At 42.7% G+C, this 22,561-nt stretch overlaps 1 protein-coding gene across 1 annotated transcript in view; it reads right to left on the bottom strand.

Annotated features, from left to right (window-relative positions):
* The window catches only part of BRF1 (BRF1 RNA polymerase III transcription initiation factor subunit), a 172,241-nt gene extending 162,432 nt beyond the window's left edge, over positions 1-9,809 (bottom strand). Inside the window, exon 1 of the mRNA XM_053979768.1 lies at positions 9,587-9,809. Within this exon, the coding sequence (XP_053835743.1) occupies positions 9,587-9,773 (187 nt within the window). The 5' untranslated portion in view covers positions 9,774-9,809. The remainder of the gene's footprint in view (positions 1-9,586) is intronic.
* Positions 9,810-22,561: the final 12,752 nt, after the last annotated feature.

Genomic DNA, 22,561 nt, shown 5'->3' with positions numbered 1-22,561 from the left:
CTAAGCTCACACAGGTCCAGACCCACACCATAACTCTGCATAATTCAAGTGTCAAACTACTTGTCAGAGCTGGATTAACATCTGGACTCTACAATCTTAAAAGTTTTTTCCAACTAAACAATTACATGGTCCTAGAGTGACTATCCCTCATCAGCCAAAAGCAGCCATTCCCACTCTGCTGCTCACAGCACAAGCACCTCAGCCGTTTCTGTTTTGCTCCACCAACTCCCTAACAAAGTCACATCACTCTGCTTCTCCATAAAACTGCTCCTCAAGTTGTAAAAGGTGAAAGCAAAGCTTGCAGTCTGGAGTAATCTTAAACAGCAACAAAAAACCACAGGTAACAGGAACAGCACTTATCACTCCACACAGTGGAGGCAAAGAGCAGCAGCCACGTGGGCATTTGCAGCTTAAAGGGAACTTTTCTGTCAGGTAGTGACATGATGAGTTTCAGATTCAACACCTGAAGGAGAAACAGATTCAATCCCAGCATTACAGATTTTGCTTCCTCTACATAAATGAGCAAGTGAAGACAGGGCAAATGAAGCTGCTTGTAACCTGAACTGCAGTGCACCTGCTATCTGATAGGACCAATCCTACCAAAATCCTCCCCTGTAAAATTAAACCCAGAAGCCACCAGTCCTTTCTTCAGGACAAGGTAAGGGCAAACCTTCTATTTCAAATACATGTATTTACAGATCCAGCATAAAATCTGGTAAAGTCTGGTAAAGAATGCAAACTGCATCACACTAATGACTTCATAATTGGGCAAGACAAAGTAATCTAATATAAAAAAAATTAATGAGCTTCCTACTGAAGTTAGACCATAAAAGTAAAAAGAAGGGTGAGTAAACCTCCTGCTACAAATCATGCCTATAAAAGCAAAATTATGTGATTCAAGTTCTGAAGATTGTAACTGAAACAATTCTTCTTTCACTCATTTTTCCAGGAAAATGAACAGGTCTGCAGGCACCAGAGCCTGCTGAAGCTCTGCCACAAACTTACATAGACAAACTTTAAATCTACTCCATCATAGCTTATTTTCCTAACCACCAACTGTAGAGATAAATATAGTTGCATCCACCACAACCCAACTTAGGATTGCCCAGTTCTGTGAAATCAGTCTGCATCCAAGTTATGTGCACTATTCTGCACTGCCACGGCTGACAGCAGCACCCTCTGTTGTTGCCATCCAAGGGACAGGATGGAAAAGACTCAATGCCAGAAAAAGCTTCATATTAATTCTGGTGCACGATTGCCACCTGGAGGATTTCGGGAGAGAAGCAAAATTTATTTGATTCCTCTCACTAAAACATACAGCAGATGATTATTTTAGATGGAAGTTCCCCCTTTTCCTTCCCAACACAGCATGATTATGAATTAATCATGTTTTGTAATGAGAAAATCTGGCACAGAGTAGAACAGGTAAATATTCTTCAGGATTTCCGTCAAAGGGTCTGCAAATCCAACATACTCATACTTCCTTTCTCTGTATTGCAATTGACATAATGAACACTCTGCATAACTTAAAATTAACCACGAATTAGTGTCATCTCTAAAAACCACAAATATAAGGAAACTTGTTGGTATTAATATTATTTTAACTTTTCAATACCAAGTGTTTTCATTTCAAGTTTAGCACATGCATTATTGGCAGAGCCCAGTTCAGGACTATTTGAGGCTGCACTGTAAGAAACATTTAATGTCAGGACTCGGTATATCAATATCTTACATGGAAACTGATTAACAACTACCAATTAAAAACAAAACCCTTACTCTTTTCACTTTTTTAATATTTGAAAATACACAAGAATCCTTTATTTACATAAGAACAAAGCAGACAAAAGCACAGAATCCTACACAAATACAGAGTTCATACCCTTTCCCAACTGTCTCACTAGCAATCACTGTGACAGTAATTGATCATCTTAAAAAGTTCTACAGGACAAAAAGGTAGAAAAGATGAATGACTAGTAAGCTCAGCTTAAATTTTACATAAGTTTTTTTCTCTGTGTAGTCAGTCCCTCTCTTCTTTCCAGTTTACTGACCATAACTTTTCATGTCCATAATCCCCAAAAGACAAATATTTAGATCAAGGCAAACTCTTGTTAAGTTCTGCATGCGAGGTCAATGCAGCTCACATGCCTCAATGTAAAAACATAAAGATTTTAAGGATAAAACAGTAAAGAAAATACTTCAGTAAGCTTCCACAGGTATATCTAAAACATTGAGCATACCACAGCTTTACTAAAGAGCTAAGGATAAATCTGTCATGGGACACTGAAGAGTGAGAGTACACATTCAGGATTTCTGGCAGTGCTAATGGGTCTCTGTAATAACTTCATTATAATTCACTTGCAAAAAAAAAAAATTGTAATAGTAGAAATAAATTCTTCTTTGATATTCTAAAACTTGAACCAAGCTACTTACAAATGTTGTGGAACCTCCTACACCAAAAACTTTAACGAACACTTGTTGGTGTGTTAAGGATTACCAGTTCACAACTTCCCTTTCCCCTTATGAGCAAAAGCAGGAAGATAACCTCCCACCAGCCTCAAATTAGTGCACTGCAAACTCATGTACATTTGGAGATGCAGAGTCTTAATGCATGTTTGCTGTACCAGAGCCAGAGAGCCTGACTCAGTGCTGAAGAAGAACTGATGCTGTCAGTGCCCACTGCAGAATCCTGTTTCTGTGACTGTGCCTCTGTATTTGTCACTGCCCTAAAACCTCCAGGCTTAGTCACTAAGTTAAAAGATTTATTAATAATTCTCATTTAAATCTGTACTAGAGATGTGACTCTGAATTCTATAGGGCAGGGACAGGCAGAGCTGAGGGCATCAGCCATGGGCACCTGAGGGCACCTCCATGGGTCCAGGGATGGGCTGAGGCCAGGCAGGATGTCAGACTGCACAGGGGGGTCAGGGTCAGGCCCAGCAAGGGGAACAAGGTCAGACACAGCCCCCAGAATGTCCAAACAGAGCCACAAGGATAGGCTGAGGCCAGACAGCACATGGGCCTGGCTCTACAGGGTCCATGGGTAGGCAGGGCAAGGCAGTGGGGAGCTGGAGACCTGCCCTGCTGTGCAGTTCCTGGGGCAGGGGCTGACATCCCTGAGGACTGGGATGGGGTCCTGGGCCACAGGCAGCCTTGGGGGAACCCCAGAGAGAAGCTAGTCAGTGACAGCAAGAACCAGCAGTACCTGGTTCGTGACCAAGATGCTTATCAGATCTGTTTTTCTCAACTTACTACCAAGCATTTAAAGGGAATTTCTGGAACAAAAGAAGCTGAGCTTCCCCAGACAGTGTGCTTGAGGATCACAAGCTCAGTACACCTTGCAGCATCGTTTCTTTGTGCTGTATTTCTCAGTTACATCTTCCAGCTTGCTGCTATGCTGCCTGCACATGAACCTTCCCAGGTGGGACTTTTCTTCTCCTTTGATTACTGTCAGAAGTCCCAGCCTTCACCTTTCTCAGCTTCTTTAAACAAAAACCTGGAGAGAGATCTGGGCTGTCAGGTTTGCTCCATGCTCAGCTTTCTCTCACTCTCTTCAGCTTCAGTTTTTCTCCTGTCAGCTTAAAAAAAAACAACTTGTAAAAACAGTTCCTCCCAACAATTACCACAAGACAGGGGACTCCCACCCAGACACAGCGAAAGAGCAATCAGAGAACTCCAGACCTTCAGACATGGCACACAACTCTTAACTTGCCTTTCTACAAAAGCAGCAGCCATCAAACCCGTGCAAACTGGCAAAGGGCTCGGCGTAACTCCATCCTCCAGGATGCAATTATAGCATAATGGAGAGGGAGAAATGTACCTTGCTCTTAGACCCTGTGTTGCTGTACTTCCTGCTGGGATGTGTTCAAATGTAACAATTGATAGGCTGCTAAGAACTTGGGTATGAAGAAAAATAAAAAGCAAGACACATTCATTGCAATTAGCAGGATTCAAAAGCTCTCCAAATTTAAGTTAAGAAGTCAGAGTGAACAATCTCTTTGGCTAGTCTGAACTGGCTATCAATTATAGAGTGAATAGTTATTGTTCAAAACTAGATTCAGCTAGGAAAAGTACATGCCTCAAACATTTTCTGTGCAATCAGTAGAGTTCCTTGAAGCTAAAACAGGCATGATAACGCTTCTCCACTAATTCCTGACTTATCCAGGGTCAAATCAGTCAGGTTCAAAAACCAAATTTCAAGACAGGGCCTTCACAAGCTTTAAGACAGTAACATAGCTAGGGTGGAATGTTGAGGCTGGATTATTTCCTGACTGTGACCACTCACAACAGAATTTAGAATTACAACTAACTAAACCTGTATGGGGCATATCAAAGCTTTCAGAGGACTTTCCTCTCAAAACATCAAATACAACAAAACAAAACACAGCAGCTCCTTCTAGTGAAATAACTTAGCAGCTCATAACCCAGGAAGTGACAGGTACCTTGCAAGAAGAGCTGATTGTCAGTCTTTCAGACAGACATTGAAAGGAATGGTAGGATTAGCTCTGTAAAGCTCAAAGAACATGATCTTCTTCCTGTGAAGTCTCAAAAGAACAGCTGTGCCAAATCACACTGAAAGACTAGTCCAGTATCCTACCTCTGAATGAGAAAGCCTATTTATATACATGCCTACAGGGGTAACACAAAACACAGGAGGAAAGCTTGTTGTGATAATTCTCTCATATAATCTCCCAGTTTCTAGAGATCTGTGGCTCAAGGATTTCCTGAACCAGAAATAATGTATTTTATTAATGGCCATGATACATTTTTATTCTGTCTGCCCAATCATTTTAAGCACATGTAAACTTCTAACATCCACAACTTCAGATTCACATGGTGGGGGGGGGGGGGGTGTTCTGTAAAAACCAAAACCAAACAAACAAAACTTCCTAATGCTTCTGAACCTCCTGCCTACTACCTTTGCAATCAGCTAGCTGCTAGATTTCTTAATACTCTCTAGCTTTTGCATTATGTGACCCTGAGCAGCTGCTCATCCTTGCTGTGTTATTTTACTGCATATACAAATCTCTACTATGGCCCCATTCAATCATCTCTTTTCCAGTCTGAAGAGGCTGAGTCTATTCAGTCAGTCTAACTGAGAAGCTCTTCAGGAAGCTCTCCTCTTAATCACTCCATCTTCCTCTCTGTATCTTTTCTAGCTCTATTAGAGGTTTTCCTGGGGAGGGGGAAGAAAAGAGAAACCCACCAGAACTGCACACAGCACTTCAGCTGGAGGTAACACTGTGGATGTATAATGGTGTACAGACATGCTGTATGTGCTCTTTTAACTTCTAACATTCCCCTCCCCACCCAGGTTCTTTTGTACCATGAATGAACATTGAGCAACTTGTTTTTATAAAGCTATCCATTATGACCTAGGGATTTCCTTCCAATGTTACCCTAGCCAGTCTGGATGTAGAAGAAGAAACCATCCCATATGTGGAAGAAAGGAAAAATGCTAACTCTCACAGCAACTCTTGATCCCATCTGCTATCTACCACCCATCCACTAAAAGCAACAGGTCCTTCTACAGACTTTACTACCCCAAATAATTTAGTATTGCCCACAAACCTCATTAACTCACCAGTCACCTGTTTTCCAGATCATCAGTCCAGATTCTATGGAATTTTACTGGCACCTCCTTCTGTACTCTCTAGAGTATATTTGTTATCATTTGAAGAGTTACTCTGCTCTGTAAAGACTTCTCCTTATCAATGACAGCTCAGATTCTATAAAAGCTTCTGGTGAAGGATCCTGCTGACCTTCCTTTGAAAATGCAACTTTCTGCTTTATCCACTTACCAAAAAGGCTTCTGGTGAAAGATCTTGCTGACCTTCCCTTGAAAATCCAACCATCTGCTTTGCTCACTTACCAACTTCCTTAGAAAACTCCAAAGGATCTTCAAGGCAAGCCACTTTGCCAAAAAGCATTGTTATCCTGTATTTACCTGTGCAGAACACATATTTTGTCCTTCACTACTTCTACCTACTTGGCTCACCCTGTGCATGTAGATGTGGCACTCAGGAACATGATTCAGTGATGGACTTGGCAGTGCTGGGTTAACAGTTGAACTTGATAATCTTGAAGTTCTCCTACAACCTAAATGATTCTATGATTCTACCCCTTTGTCCAATACACTTAACTAGCCTGCATTTTCTCAAGACTTCATGGAGAGCAAAGCAAACCCCCTCACTCACAGCCAAGCACGAGCCCACGCTTTCTCAGCACACCAAAACCTCAGCTGCTAAAACATAAAAAACATTGAAAGGAACTTTCCAAAGGACTCACACATCTGCACTGGAAAACACTGGCTACACCAAACTTCTTCTCTGTGAAAGGCATCAGTGTTGAGGCTTCCTACACCAGGCACATAATTAGCTCAATGTAAATACTGCCAGAGAAAACTTAACTGTGATCTCACACCTTCCTCCAACCCTGAGAGGATAAAAGAAGGGATTTTCAATGTTTTATAGGGATTCTACATGACTTATTAGCAAGGACTTGGCCACTTTGTGTTAATACAGAGAAGTGCAGACTCACTCCTTCAGTAAACAGATGCAAGATTCTGCCATCTTAATATGTAGTTTGGCAAAATAAAAGGTTTTGCTACATGTAAAAAAGAAAAATCAGTGTCTCAGTGCTTTCCACTCCCTTTTGCTTTTTTATGATGAAGGTGAAAATAAATTATTAATAAATGCATCTGTATTCAACATGTTATAACATGCAAACAGAAGCTGCTGTGGATCTTTAAAGGATTTGAGGAATATTGTTGTTCAACCAGTAGCTCTGAGCTCTACAAATATCAAAAGCCCCGTTCAATTCCCAGCCCTGCAATAGAGAACCTGACATCCCTCATCCTTTGCAAACCTTAGACAATGTTCTCTGAGACACCCAACCCTACTAACCATGAGCCAGGGACTCAAAAACAGCACCCCAGGCACCTCTGACACTGCAAATGCTCCACACAGTAAGACTCTGAGATCAGACCACAGTCCAAGGAGACTGAGACCAAAGCATTTCATTCAATTTTGGTGGAAATTTACTAATACAATCAAAAGTCACTGAAAGGTGTAACTTACCAGAAAATGTTGCTTTCAGAAAGTACATGGTTTCTGACTTAAAAGAAATATACATTCGTTTGTAAATTCTCTACCCTTGGGAGAGATACAAAGTCCTTCTTACACAGTAAATGACTTTTCTTCCCATTCCAGAGGATTTTAATCAGTCATAAACACATTAATAGACAAGCACACATGATGAAGACATTGTTATTGCAGTACAAATACATCTTTTCGGATTAGCTTGCATCACTCAGTTTACGTTGAGGAAAAAAAATTATTCACAACAGAAGCATCTGTTTTGGAACGTGAAGAACTGTACCAGCATAAGTCGCCCATATCCTAATTTCCTTGAAATATTTCTGGTGTGAAACAGGGCCTGCACTCACAAAATCACAGACTCAAGACTTACAAAAAAAGAAAGGCTATACCTTAAAGAAATTTTGTTAAGCACTGTGCAATTCATCCATAAGGGTAAAAAAGCCTCAGTATGGTGCATTTCTCTCTTTTCCTTTAGATTTACTTTTTAAGGATAAAGGCATCCCAAAATGCGCTCTAGCTTGCTTGCCATCTGTCCTGCATAATTTTGGGTGGGAGGGAAAAAGCAGAACAAGCCATTAAAAATGTAGCCTCCACATCACAACAGGAAAAAGTGAAGGATACAAGAGCTGCTTATAAGCTGTAAAAAAAGTAATGCCAGCACCCTGAGTTGGAAGGCAGGAATGGCATCAGACAACTCCTAGCCTACAGTAAACTCACAAACTCCAATTTGCAGTGCTGCATTCTCTACCACAGAAAGAATTCCTCTTTCTTCCCCATGGCTATACAATCCATCAGAGCCACTTGTTTCACTGCTAAGCTCTTTCCCATGCTTTTGCTTATGTTTCTTTCTCCTTATACACATTCCCCATACAGATTTTCCATCTCTCCCCTTTAAAACACTACATCCTCCCCACACCCATTTTCCTTCTCTCCCCTTCTAAACACTGTTGTCTTCTTGATGTGGCCTTTTTCCACGTTTTATCCTCCAGAGCATTCACACAATCACCCCAACCCAACTACTGACAGGAGACTCTTGACCCTTTACGTACAGTCTGTTACTCCTCCTTGTGCCCTACATATTCCTCTACCCATTAAACACCCAACCCAACCTTTCCTGTCCTCTATCCCAAATCATTTCATCTACCTCCCCATTTCCTGCATACCCAGCCCTTCCACAGAGCCCCAAACTTTCTCACACACCTGCCCCAGTCCCTCACACATGTAGTCCATCATACCCAGAGCATCTCTCTAATCCTGCACAGCTCTTTTCTCCTATTCATACTAGCCTCCCCCACCCCATTTCTGTCTCACCCTGCACAGCACGCTCTCCTTCTCCCCATGCATTGCCTCTCTCATTTCCACTCTGTGCAGCACAAGCTCCCACATGCACCATCCATACCCCTTCTTTGCAAAACATGGTTTTCCACAGTCTGTTCCTCACACCTTTTGCACAGCACCCTTTCCCCTATACATTGTCCTTATCTCCCAGCACAGTGTCCTTATCTCCCCTATACATTGTCCTCACTCCCCCATGCAGCATCCCCATAACCCCACCCTCTGGCAGAGCATCTCCCCATCCCTTTCCCCACACTGTCCCCTGTTCCCTCAGCCCCATGCCCTGTCCCTGAACTCACAGAATCACACGATCAATTAGGATGGAAAAGACCTCTAAGATCCCTGAGTGCAACCTATGACTGAACACCACCTTGTCAACCACACCATGGCACTGAGTGCCACAGCCAGCCTTTCTTTACACACCTCCAGCGACAGCGATTCCATCACTGCCCTGGCCAGTCCATTCTAACGTCTAATCGCCCTTTTCATGAGGAAATTCTTTCTAATGTCCAACCTAAACCTCTCCTGGCGTAGCAAAAGACTATGTCCCCTCGTCCTGTCACTCGTTCCCTGGGAGCAGAGCCCGACCCCCACCCAGTTCCACGCTCCTGTCAAGGAGCTGTAGAGGGGCAATGTGCCCCCTGAGCCTCTTCTTTTCCAGGCTAAACAACCGCAGACTTGTGCTCCAGACCCTTTCCCAGCTCCGCTGCCCTTCTCTGGATGTGCTCCAGCCCCTCAATGTCCTTCCCGAATTGAGGGGCTCAGAACTGAGCACAGCACTCAAAGTGCGGTCTCACCAGCGCCCAGCACAGGGGGACGATCACTTCCCTGGTCCTGCTGGCCACGCTATTCCTGACAGAGGCCAGGATGCCACTGGCCTTCTCACCCACCTGGGCACGCCTTGGGCTCATGTTCCGCCGCTGACGATCAGCACCCCCAGGTCCTTTTCCGCTGGGTCGCTCATCCCTGCGCTCTGTCCCTGATCCCACACCCCTTCGCCCGGTCCCTGTCCACGCCTCTTCAGCGCCCTTTCCCTTCTGCCATGTGCCCCATCCCCGCAACACCCTCTCTCCATTCACCGCCCGCTATTCCCCACACCCCGTTCCCCGTGCCCCCCGCCCCGCCCCGGCCCGGCCCGGCCCGGCCTCACTCACCGTCCAGCGACACGAACTGCCCCACGGCGGAGGAGCCGCCGCCGCTGTTCTCCACGAACTGCACCTCGGACACGATGATGTTGTCCTCCAGCACGGAGCCGCAGCCCGTGCACACCGCGTCCCCGCGCGCCGCGTCCACCTCGATCTCCGCGCACCCGCAGGCGCCGCACACCCTCCCGCCCGGCATCCTGCCCGCTGCACCGGGACGGGCCCGGCCGCCGCCCCCGCCGCTCGGCACTGCCCGGCACAGCCCGGCCCGGGCCCGCGCAGGCCTCGCTCGCCGGCACCGGCACGGGGAGGAGCGCGGCGGCCGCCGCCACCCCGCCCGCTCTCGCGAGGCTTCGGCCGCCGCTCCCGCCCCTCCGGAGCGCTCCTCCCTCACGGCCCGCGGAGCCCCGAGTCCCGCGGGGATCCGCTCTTCTGCCGCTCCTCTGGCGCTCCTGCTCGCCCCCAGCTCCTGGTTCCAGCCCTCTGCCGTGGGCAGGGATGCTTTCCACCGGACCGGGTTGCTCAGAACCCCATCCAGCCTGGCCCTGAACATTGCCACGGATGCGGCATCCGCAGCTTCTGTGGGCAACCTGTGCCAGGGCCTCAGCACCCTCTGGGCATCCAATTGATCAATAAAATTCATCAGTCAAATTCATCAGTCAAATCTATTCAATCGTTCTGTAATGCTGAGATGAAAGTTGTTGGGGCCCAATGAATTTACTTCATTACAGCACTTCGAGCCCTGCCTGACAAAGGCAGCATAAAGTTGAAGTCTGGTGCTTTGGAACTCTTTGTTTATTATTGTAGAATTACAAAATGGTTCGGGTTGGAAGGGGCCTTAGAGATCATCTAGTTCCAATCCCTCTGTTTGGACAAGGACACCTTCCACTATCCCAGGTTGCTCAGAGCCCCATCCAGCCTGGTCTTGAACACTCCCAGAGATGGGGCAGCCACAGCTGCTCTGGGCAACCTGTGCCAGGGCCTCAGCATGGCCACAGTAAAGAATTTTTTGTGAGTATTTAATCTAAACCTTCTGTGTCTCACTTTGAATCCATCCTCCCTTATCCTGTCACTACATGCCCTCGTAACTAGTCTCTCTCCATCCTTCTTTTAGGGTCCTTTCAGGTACTGTAAGGTACACACAATTAGATCACCCCAAAGCTTTCTCTTTTCCAGGCTGAACAATCCCCATTGTCCCAGGCTTTCCACACAGGAGAGCTACTCCATCCCTCTCATCATGTTGGTGGCCTCCTCTGGACTTTCTCCAAGGGGTTGATGTCCTCAATGATTCATAGAATCACTGAGTCAAAGAGCTCAGTTTTCATCCAAATTATTGCTCACTTTAGCACTCAACCCACATGTAGCAAATCAGCACCATAACACAGATGGGAAGGAAGCTGTGCAGAATAGCTGCTGTAGCTGGATGTTTGTATAAACTTCCATCTGTCGGCTTTTGAAATGCACCATTAATGCAGCAGCAGGAATTTTCACCTTATAAAACTCAACACTGTCAGTATCTGTCTTCCACGAAATGACTCAGATGCAGCCAGGGATCAGGTACAGACCTCCAGGAACTGACTGGAACAAATGTACCATTTGTACATGGTACAAAATGACTTGTTCATTTAGAGACACACTGGGGCACACACTAAAGCAATGTCTTTCCATCCAGAAAGCTGAGCGTCTTATAGCCCTCAAATTATGTCTTTTGCCTAAAAATTTTAAGGTTCTGTGCTTTGGAAAAGAAAAATGGCAATATCATAATGGAGATTTTACCACTATGTACACAGTTGGTCTTTCTTTTTATTCTATGCACAGAGGTGTATTTTTTGAAATAAGAACGTTGTGTCTCTCCAGATTCCTTCTGCTTCTGAAGGTAATTTCCTTCCTGAAGTTCCTCCTGCTGATGATGAGGTAACGTGTGCCACAGTAGCCAAGCATGATCTCACAAAATTATACACTGTGTAGATAATATCTGGGGAAAATTATATTCCTGATAAACAACCCCTGATAGGCTCTGACAAAGGCCAGCATGAACACAAGAAATCCTGCAGTGAGCAGTTTTGAAATATCTTTCCATTAAAAAGTTTCTTTTTACCTCACTTAGGTAGAGACTAATGTATTCCTGTCCCGTGAGGACTTAGGTTTCACATCCTTTTGAAAATTGCTGGTGCTTTAATTAAGCGTTGCAAGAAGCTTCTGTGAGTCCCAAACAAGTTCAGAGTGTTTCACTTTGAATGTGAGAAGCAGAGGGCCCTTGAGAAAGCCTAAGATACAGCTGCTGTCCAAAGAAAGAATCTCATTTAATGTCATACTGAAGAAGGATGTCTGTTCTAATATTTATCTTCTTATAAAGTGAGGTTAACGATGATGAAATAAAATGGGTTCCCAGTCCAGAAGACTTCAGTCTTTGCCTCTCACTCATGAAAGCTTTCATATACAATACCCCTTAAATATTTCAAACATTTCCATAGGACTGTTTTCTACCAGCCAAAATATAAGTAATTTTTCACCCCTTTAATTTCTCTTCCTATTCTGCTTGCTAGAGGATTAATGAAACTTCTTTTGACTTATAGCATTGAGCCTGCTGAATTAATAACCCCTAGGTCAGTTTATTGAACTTAAAAAAAATAACCTTTTATTAAATTGTCCTAAGCCTGAAAGTAAGAGCTGGTCATTTATAAATTTGTATTGACAAATCTCCTTTCCCCGCATTATTTTGTCCTTTTAGTTAAGAGGAGGAAAGGACCTGCTTTCCATTTCACCTACTCATGTTTAATAACTCTTATTTTGACCCCTAAGTGTGCCAAAAAGTGGTGATCAGGATGTCTGTTAGCCCAGACCGACCAATTTCCTTCCTGCTGTGCCTCCAAAAACATCAAATACAATCCACCTGTGGGTGTATGGTTTTGACATTCAGTTGTTGAGGTTTCAGAGAGAGGAATTGTTCTTATTTGCTTGAAAATTATATATATTTTTTCCCTACTGCTTTTACAGCATCAGGAAGAATGAAAATGGGGTGTACAAATCCAGCCTGGAGTGTGAGGGAATCCTACTCTGTTCCTGCAAATGCTGTGCAGCACAACAGGAAATATGCCAGGGCAAGCTGATGACACAAGAGACAGATCCTCCTCTATGAACATTAAGATTGGGAGTAGCTACTTCAGTGCCAAATGACAGAAAAGCCAGAGCCTTTCTGGCTTTTTGGTTGTAACTCAACTTTCTGGGCACTGAGTTTCCCAACACACCAGCCTGCATGGGAAATATTTTCATAGTTGAGGTGAACAAAACTTAATCCCTTAATTTGATCAGCTTCTGTGAGCATCCTCAGCTTTCTGGCATTTCAGCTGGAATTGTTCCTCTTAAAATCATGCCTAAGAGCGTTGATGAAGTCACTCAAGAAGTTTGAAAATGCACAAAACTTGAGGCAAAAGACAAGCAGAGGAAGCCTTTTTTGGTTTTGGACAGTCTGAGATAAGGCATAAACTATGCACTCAACCTGAAAGTTTACACTTTGGAGATGAAGTCATAGGGTTACTAGACAGAGGGGTGGGAAAAAGGATTTTGAAATGAATTAACCTTATAGGGTGATATCAAGTGCATACTTGGGGTTTTTTGTCTGTGTCAGTTCAAACTGTAGCCTCGGCTACACTGGTGATGGACACGAGGGGGCACCCAAGGAAATGAAATCGTCGAGGAGCTGCAGTGCTCCCAAAGTTCAGGCTGGTTTTCCTTTTTTTTTTTTTTTTTTTTTTTTCTGCTTATTTTGTAATTATTTCCACACATTGTTTTCATGACGCTCATCAATGAAAGGTAATTGAAAAAGCTTTTGGGGGGGAACATTCTGAGAAGAAAAGATTTTGGCATCTACTAAATCACATCACTGCTGTCCAGAGATAGCACTTGATGGCTCAGCTTGATTCCTGAGTATACGGCAGAGACCCCGTGGCTTTCCCAGTTACTTTCCCAGGATCTGTGCCGGGTACAATTCATAGTACATGAGGACAACAGGAAGCACAAATTCTGTCACTTAGAAAATCTGCCAAGAAATTAGCAGAGGAAAAGTCCAAAGGTATTGAGCACAAAGATCCAGAAGCTACCACCCCAGAAGTCTCTCATAAGCTGGAAGCTGGGAGCAGCTATTTTGCTCTGAACATCTGCCCCTGCCAACACACCACTTGAAGATGCATGACTTGTCAGTGGGTGCTTTTAAGAAGGATGTAAGCAAAGTAAAAATAGATGTGTCCTCCTGGTTTCTAGCAATCTGCAACTTAAGGATTCGCCAGCTGGAGGCTCATACACACTAGCAGACTTTTTATCTCTTTAATCCATTTTTTGTCTGTGTGTGCTTTGAAGAACTACAACATCTGGTGCTTTGAGGTGTATCAATATAGCTCGGTAGCAAGTGAAAAAGTTTAAAAATGGCCCAAACATATCACTTGGCAATCCTGTTCTTATGCTAGAGTCAGTGGTGAAGAGTTGCTCCCATCACACTTCTTTCATGTAACTTGGGATTTTTTTACTCCTGTTTTACAGTTTCCCTCAATCACGATCACTTCACAAGAGTATCTCTTTCTCCAGATAAATAATGTGATGCTGATAAGACAGTCCTAAAACAAAATAATCTGTTCAGGGAGTCATTTAACAGGAAATTCTTTTTAGTGAAACACTGGTTATGTTCTGCACTGAATAACTGCAGGCCTCCATCAAGCACAGGCAAATACTCTTATAAAAATGCAATTCTGATTGTTTGCAGCTCTTGTATTCTGAAATTTATTTATTATAACATTAATGGATTCATCACTCACCATCAGAGAACCATTCCAGTCAGCCAAGTTCCTGTTTAAGCAACTGTCTGCATAAGGAAATTGAACTGAAATGAGGAAATTCCAGGTTACAAGTCTCATTTTTGTGTGCACACTTGATACTTTGATGCAAATATGTCTCCTGTATAGCCTAAAAATGAGGCCTTCACTAAATATTGATACTCATGTGCAAGGGTAAAAAACCAGGGACTTGACACTGAGTGGTTCTGCATACTCAAACACAGAAGCAAACCACAGATCTCACAGAGTGTTCCTATTGTTTTCCCAAATTCGGAACAGAAAGCCAGAAATTCATACTAAATGAGCTGGAAGCATCAAAAAGTAAATATGAGCCTCCTTTAGTTCTGAAGAATAAGTTTGAAAAAATAGCTGTGCAGTGGTTCATTATCTGCTTTAGCATTGACGTAAATTCAATGCAGTAAATTCAGTGCAGTTTAAAAGTATATATACTATAAACTCTGTAAAGTACCTAAGATAGTGCTGACCATTTATAAATTATACCTGACAAGTTACAGATAGGATTAAGAGAAAAGACAGCCACTTAAACAGGAGTTCACTAGCGTTGTGTCAGGACATTAAAAACCCTGCTGTCACCAGGCAGTATTAATAAACTCTCTTTATTGGCATTTCTTAGGCAGAAGTCTGCCATGACCAGAATGAGTGTGCTGGCATCGAAGGAGAGTATGCCAATCAAGTGTTGTGGAAGACCATGAAATACCTGTGTGTCAACATAGACTCAAAAGTGTGTATTTTTTAATGTCATGAGCCTTTTGGCCATCAAGGACTCCCTTCAGACTGAAACCTGCAGCATTAAGAGAACATTGCTGCAGCCACACTCAAGCCTCTGCTCTTGCCAGCATGGAGGAGAGGCTGGAAGCAGGGTCAGGAACAGAGTGTCCTCCTTCACACAGCCCATTAGTACCGGGGGAAGTTATGATGGAGCAAGGAGCTTGGGTCAAACAGGCTGGCCTGTGGGTGAGGCCAGTTCTTGCCTGTTTGGGTCATAGAGGACATCAAAGAATTGTCCTTTCAATGAGCCGTGTGTCATTGCCAGCTTTTCTGACAGGAGAGTCCCAGTGCCTCAAATATGCCAAAGGTACCCAAGTGCCAAAGAAACCATCAGTCAAAACTGCAAGTGCTGTCTACTGTCTAAAGCTATGAGCAGGCTAAATAAAAGCACCATTTTACTTAGAGAAGTTACAGTATAATAACTTCCTGTCACTGGAGAATTTTCAAGAATTTGGCAGATTTCCTAGTTTGAATTAGTTGAATAAATTAGACAAGTAACATTTTTCAGAGGGCAGACATAAAAATGTCTTGAGTAAATCAAGTTGTTTCATACCAGTAAATTGAGTCAGCTTAAATTACAAAAAAAAAAAAAAAAAAAAAAAAAAAAAAAGATGAAAAGAAAAATTGCTTATATTTTCTTTAAGTGTGGAGTTATCACAGGGAAAATCTGCCACAATTTTCAAAATGAGACATTTATCATCAGCTTAGGTCTCCATGAGTGTATTTTTTTTTTTCATTATAAAATAGTTTAAGAGAAAAATTTTAGTACTGTGCAAGCACATATTTCCTTCCCCAATCTTACCCCAGGGTAAGAAGTTTCTTAAACACGATCCATCCCCAAAGAGGCAATCTTGCCATTTCTTCAGAAAAAAGACCACATCAGTAGCACATAGGGGGAATGCTGTCACCACAGCCATGCCAATCTCTGTTTTACTCAGAAAGAGCTGGGATCATCTCCGCCCTCTGTATTTTACAGTTCACCTTACTTTAGTTGGGAATTGGGAGCCACAGAACTGATGGTGTGAGTGAGGGACAGGTCTGGAAATCAGCACTTCCCTGGGAGGATCTGTTGGTTCACATCTCTTGGCTCTCTGTTTCCAGGTGCTACAGATTCAGACTGCCACCTGTCCCCATTAAAATCAAAGTTTTGTGTTCTTCTTCCCCATCTCATGAATTAAAAATGTTTGGGGTTTTTTTTCCTGTAAATTAAAAGTGGGAATCTGATATAACAATATGCCAGTAAGGTCTGGAGCCTTTGGCTTGCCCTTCCATTGTCTGTGCTTCAATCAGTCAGCTCACACCAAGATTATAAAAAACCTGACCCAGGAGTTTACAGTCTGAAGCCCAAATTGAACAGAGCCGTCAGCAGATTATGTATTCGACCAAACAATGAGGTCTTCAGTCCCTTTTTGAAACAGTTTTCATTGCAGGGGTTATGTTTGCAGGGTATCATATTGCTGAGAATTACACAAAACTATTATTTTTGAAATGAGTACAGTAGACAACAATGTTGTCAATAAGGCAAGTTGTTAGTAAAGTGTGTATATTTATAGCAGTGTGAGAAGTATTTCAGAGAGCTCTTAGCATGTTCAATTCCACATCCACATGCACACAACATTCCAGAAAATGTAAAGCTTAGCTACTATATGCTTTCCTTTGCAAGGGAAAGCTAGAAAACTATGTTCCCATACATTTTCTACCTATGATATTTTACATATTGAAAGCCCCTATTGAAAGGGACTTTATATATAAAGTCAATAGAAAGGATGTCCAAAAAAAGAATAAAATTATACTGCTGGCATTTCTAACAAATAAACTGTCTTCCCTTCCTAGTTTATCCCATTCTAAACAGTAACTGTGGAACTTTCTTCCTAATAAAGCTTTAGAGCTACTGCCATGACTTCTCACCCATGCTACAGAAATACTATCCAGATGACCAAAGATTTTGTAATGCAGCAAGCTGCAACAAATATCCAGCTGAAACAGCAATTTAGTGGACTCAGAGCAAAACCAAATTATTTTTATGGGATATAAAATTATGAGGAGCCTTTCCCAATATATACCATGACTAATGATCATCAGCCTGTACAACAATGACACTTTAGCCACTCCCTCTGTGGTCACCTTTCATTTGCAATCATCAAGTCTGCTAAAAACAGGAGGAGAAATTGCAGTTTAAAAGTGAGATTTTATCAGCTTTCCCAGACAGTGCCAGATTGGGAAAGAAGAGAAAAAGAAAACTTCCTCTCATAACTTAAGGAGTAAATGAGCAACTAATAAACATTCTAATTTAATAAGTGCACACATCCTGCTAACAAATTTTCTTTTGAATAACACAACTGAAAGGTTGATGTGGTGTTTTGGTTTGGTTTGATTTTTTCCAAAGAGTAAAAGTAAATCCCATAATTAAATTATAGCAATAATGAAAAAAAAAAAAAATTGAGCAATGTGCATATAAAGTTTAAGCTGGGAAATCACAAGGCAAATTTCATTTTCCAGTTTGGAAATAAAATCCTAACCTGCTGATTTATGTTCCCTCCACACCATTTTTCACTCAGTGAAAACAGCACTGGCCTGCATTGACAATTCTCTTGAAAAGCCCATGAACCTCGAACAGCATTGCTGAAATCCTGCATTTCTGCCATAACAAGCCTGGCAGCCTGGACAGAGCTGATGTAACTGGCTCCAGACATGTATTCTCCACGTCAGCAGAGCTTTGCTGTGCTGTACTGACATGGGGGATGCTGACATGCAGCACCGAGGACACGGCTTGCCCTGGGTCCCCTGCGTGTCTTCATCGGCCCAATCCAATCCAGCAGCTTCTGGGACTGAAGGTGAGACTTTTTCAATCAAACTCCTCTGCAGATGAGCTCATAGCACACATTCTGTGCTACCAGGCCATGGCCTCTTTCCTTCTGTACCTCTGCCCTCCTGCACCATGACCCATGGACAGCTACCTCTGCACTATAGAGTTTTGGAGGGAAAGCCAGGGTGTCATCTAACTCCATGTAATTCCACTGGGTAGCTCATGCATGGTTTTCAACTTCTGATTTGCCACAGGATCACAACCCATCAGTTTTCCACCATCCACAACGCTGCCACTTCAGCCTGTCACTGCCACATAATTCCCCCTAAGCGACATCTCCTCCTGGGTGTAAGGTTTTATACTAGAAGAGGTCCTGAGAGACTGAAATGACAAAAACTAACCAGCTCTGAGGAGATCTGGGAGAGCAGCAAAGTGCTGATCAGGACATTCACCGATATAACACTGTCAAGTCTTCTGGGAAAACTTCATCAGAATGGGAATCTTAATGTAAACAAATGATTACTTCTGGATTCTTCCAGCCCAGCAGGCCAGAACAGGTAAATATCTACTATCTCAGCATTCCAGCAACTATCAGAAATGCACAGATAGGTTTCAATCATGCTTAATAATTAACAGTAAGGAAGGGTGTTTGAAGTATTGTGTTAATCAACAGGTGCTAAAGGAATATGACTTTTTGGAGGCAAAGTTTGGCATGGCAGTCAAAATTTTCCATACTAGAAAGCACAGAAACACAATCAGCAAGATCACTTTCTTGCTTTAAGTCTCAATATTTGAACAAATGAGTCACTGATACATGCTTCAGATATTCCTACGCTAAAACTAGATTATAAGTCATATGTATGAAATCCACTCCTGTGCTATAAGCTCCCTGTGACAGCTTTTTCCAAATACTGACCTAGAGGATGTCTGGTATGTTCAGACTGATCTAAGAAGTCTGGATTTTATATTCATGATCCCAATTTATAAGCGAATGTCACACAAATGGACTTGTCTCAGCGCTGATTTCAAGAACTAGGGAAAATGCAGCAACAGAAAAAGCTTTGCTGATCCATTGGCTGAAGAAGTCAAATTTCATCACATGTATGTTCCATTGCTTTAGTAAAGGGAAAACATGGATTTTTCTGGCAGCATGTGAGTATAAAATCTGAGTATGAAATAAAGAGTATAAAATCTGAGTATAAAATAAAATCTGAGTATAAAATAGAGTTCATGACTGAAACTGTTAAATATGCACTATTCATTAGTACATGCAGAAAGAAGTGTAGAAAAGAGCTGTTATAGGTGCTCTAATAACTAAGATAAGGGTCTAAGATTCAGGAAAGCTGGATATAATTGCAGGCTCTGACACAGACTTTCCTTATGACCTTGGGCTACTCACCAGATACTGCCAACCCCAAGTTATCCAGCTATACATTGAAGACATGTTTAATTCAAGCCCCCCACTCCATTTTGCTTGGTTCTCCTATAATGTTACACAGAGACATGGACCAAGAGGGAGATTTCTTTGACTACAAGGGAAGGGAGGGATGAGGTGTAAGAATCCTCTCAGAGATGAAATTTATTTGATCCAAGAAACAAACAAAGCACAGCTCTGGCAAGCCTGGGGGCTGAAGGAGATGTTTCATCCATGCAGGTGGCATGGAGTTGGAGCTGGAGGACACAAATTGCTGTTGGGAGCATTAGCACTGTAGGGACAACAGAGCCACCTGGGAGGGGGGTGTAGGTTTCACTATCAAAGCCAAACTCATCTCATTTGACTTAATCAGAGCTACAATGATTTGCACCAGAAAAACAGCTGGTTCTGAAACAAAAATAGCTCCTTAGTCAAGGGAATATTCCAGGGATTGAATCATCTTTAGCAAAGGAGAGGGGCTCAGTGTCAGAGAGCTTGACAGGGAACATGGGAAAAGCTAACTGACCTTTATGGAGAATGTCAGCACAGGGAACCAAGGCTTAATCCTCAAAAAGCCCTGAGGTATCACTCTCATTGGTGCCAGGAAATTTGTGCCACTCTAAACAGGCAGGCACGCTTACCAACAGAGCATACAGATCCAGATGCTGTGTGTGCCTTGATTATTGCATAATATTACCAAGTAGGACTTTTTTAAAACCTTTAAAATGCCCTACTTAAAGAAATCCAGCCTCATTTTTCAGAGGTCAGTAAAAGAACCAGTTCATTTCTTTGATGCAAGTATTAACTGAGCCTGTTGAATCTGCTCTCTCACAGAATCAATTCTTTCCCAAAGAGAGTAAAATGATATGTTGTCAGACACAATGAATTTCCTTTTTGCCAACCTGGAATACCATCACTAGAGTACTGAGTGAATTGATCTGGGATAGTTCAGGAAGTACCTTTAAAAAGTGCAGTATCAACAGCTTTGCCTCGTAAGGATGAGGAGCCCTTGACATACACAGATCTCCAAATTTCCTATAAACTTACCTGATTCCTTGTAAAACATTTTAATTCTCTGGGCAAAACCACTAAGCCTTTATGGGGATGCCTTGGTGACTTGCCTTTTTGAGCTCCATCTCCCTCCTTCTGTTTCTTTTCCAGGTAAGAGCAAGTCAAGAATTACAGAGTTCTCTGGTTCACTGCTGTCATCCCTGGACACTTTGCCACTGATAGGGATCAGCTCCTGCATTTTGCTCACCACTCCAAGTGCCATTGCATGGAGAATTATTGACATCACCACTGAGGGGGCTATAGCTGTGTGAGTATAAATAAACACAGTGCTAGGAAAAGACACTCAAGGATAAATAGCAAAGGTAGTGCATTGTGTGAGACCAAAATAACTCTGTGCTGTTCACTGACAGAACCTTCTGCTGGCTGTTTCCAGCCAGGGCCTCTGTCTTCTCCTGAAAGGCAAAAAGCATGTGTGGCTTCAGAAGCCATGGGGCCCCTCTCTGTCCCTCCAAGATGGTGACATTGAGAGGCTGGGACCCACTTATGAGTACACCGCAAGTAGCAGTGCTGGATATCCAACATCTGCCAACATTCCCAGAGATGTGAAGATCCCAGGTAAATTAACAGCACTTGTATGGACTCTTCTCTCTCTCCCTTCCTTGCAGTCACAGGGTCTCTTCAGCAGCCCTCTCTGGCAGGGTCCAGTTTTGGGGTTTCACCCATGCTCTGTACCCCCAGAGAAGGCTTATGGATGGCACAGGGGAACTAAAACATACAAATGATCTCATTGAGAGGCAGAAACATGACAGAAAGATTTGGGCTAAGTCAACTGGTGTATGTTCCCTCAATGTATCTCATCAATTTGGGTGAGAAGGTCTTTGTGTGCTTGGGGCTGTGAGGGGAGAGAAGGATGCAACAGGTCCATAATGTCCATGTTTTGATGCAGTGGGGGGCTTGAGTGAGAGCCAGGGGTCTGTTCTGGACCAATTAAATACCAATTTGATCCTACACTAATGGGTGCTGAAAGAGCCACACTCCTGGCATGTGACTCCATTGATATTAACGCATCAAGGACGAGCTTGGCTTGGATGATACCTCAGATGAGAACCACAGAGAAATATTTTGTCAAAACACAATACGTGGACAAGTTCCTGATCTTCAATGGAACTGACAAAGATTCACATTTAGAACTCACTGGAAAGCTAAAACTATGTTTTGGCATTTATAATGGTGTTTGTAAATGTCTTCTTAGCACTTGAATTATGTTATTTTACTCTACAAAGTTACTATTCCACTGATTCATTTTTTCTTTGTTTGTTCTATTTTAAGCTAGAACATTCTGGAGAAATCCAGAACTCAAAGCCAATTCATCAGTTTTGCTCACCCTGGTACAGCAATGTTTATTTTGAACTGAATCTTTTAATGATCTCTTCCAAATACAAAATAATGAAAGAAAGACAGTTCTTATCCTGCATTAGTTATTGTATTACATGTAAGCCCTTTTAAGCAGTAAATTCCTCATGATATTAAAGCTAGATTCCTGGATTTTTACCTGACTTTCTGCTTTGCTACCAGCCTTCTGCTCAGTGTAGTACATCAGTTTTCCCTTTGAAAAGAATGTCTCCTCTTTAGTGGTATTCTAGTCACAACAGTCAGGTGTTTCAGACTGTAAAGAGAAGGTCAAAAATTTAAAAATAATATAGTTCTAGTCATGCCAAGGGGATAGTAACAGCAATCAGTCCCTGTTTGGAAATGAAATTAGAATAGCACAGAAAGCAATTATTTCAATGCAGATCTGCTCTCAGCTAGGTTCCTCACCTTTCTGTAGTCACACAACTTCTGCTGAAAAATTATACCTGGGATATTTGGACTGTCATTAACCAATAGTTCAGACTCAACATTACGAAGAAGTACTACTCTTCAAAGAGATGACCTAAATTGTCTATTTCATTTCTTATAGGCACATGCAACTTTGTCCTGCTTAAAGTTACATTCTCACTACAACATTAAGCTCAGTTCTTAATGGGTTTTGCTCGACCAGATTTCATCATCCACAGAGACAGTTCAGAAATACTGTGAGTTTTGCTCCAGGACATTCATGGCTCCATGTACTCAATCAGCAGGGGATGCAGTGTCTTGCT

This window comes from Vidua macroura, chromosome 6 (assembly GCF_024509145.1).
Source record: "Vidua macroura isolate BioBank_ID:100142 chromosome 6, ASM2450914v1, whole genome shotgun sequence".
Lineage (NCBI taxonomy): Eukaryota > Metazoa > Chordata > Aves > Passeriformes > Viduidae > Vidua > Vidua macroura.
This window is presented reverse-complemented; position numbering and strand designations above follow the sequence as displayed.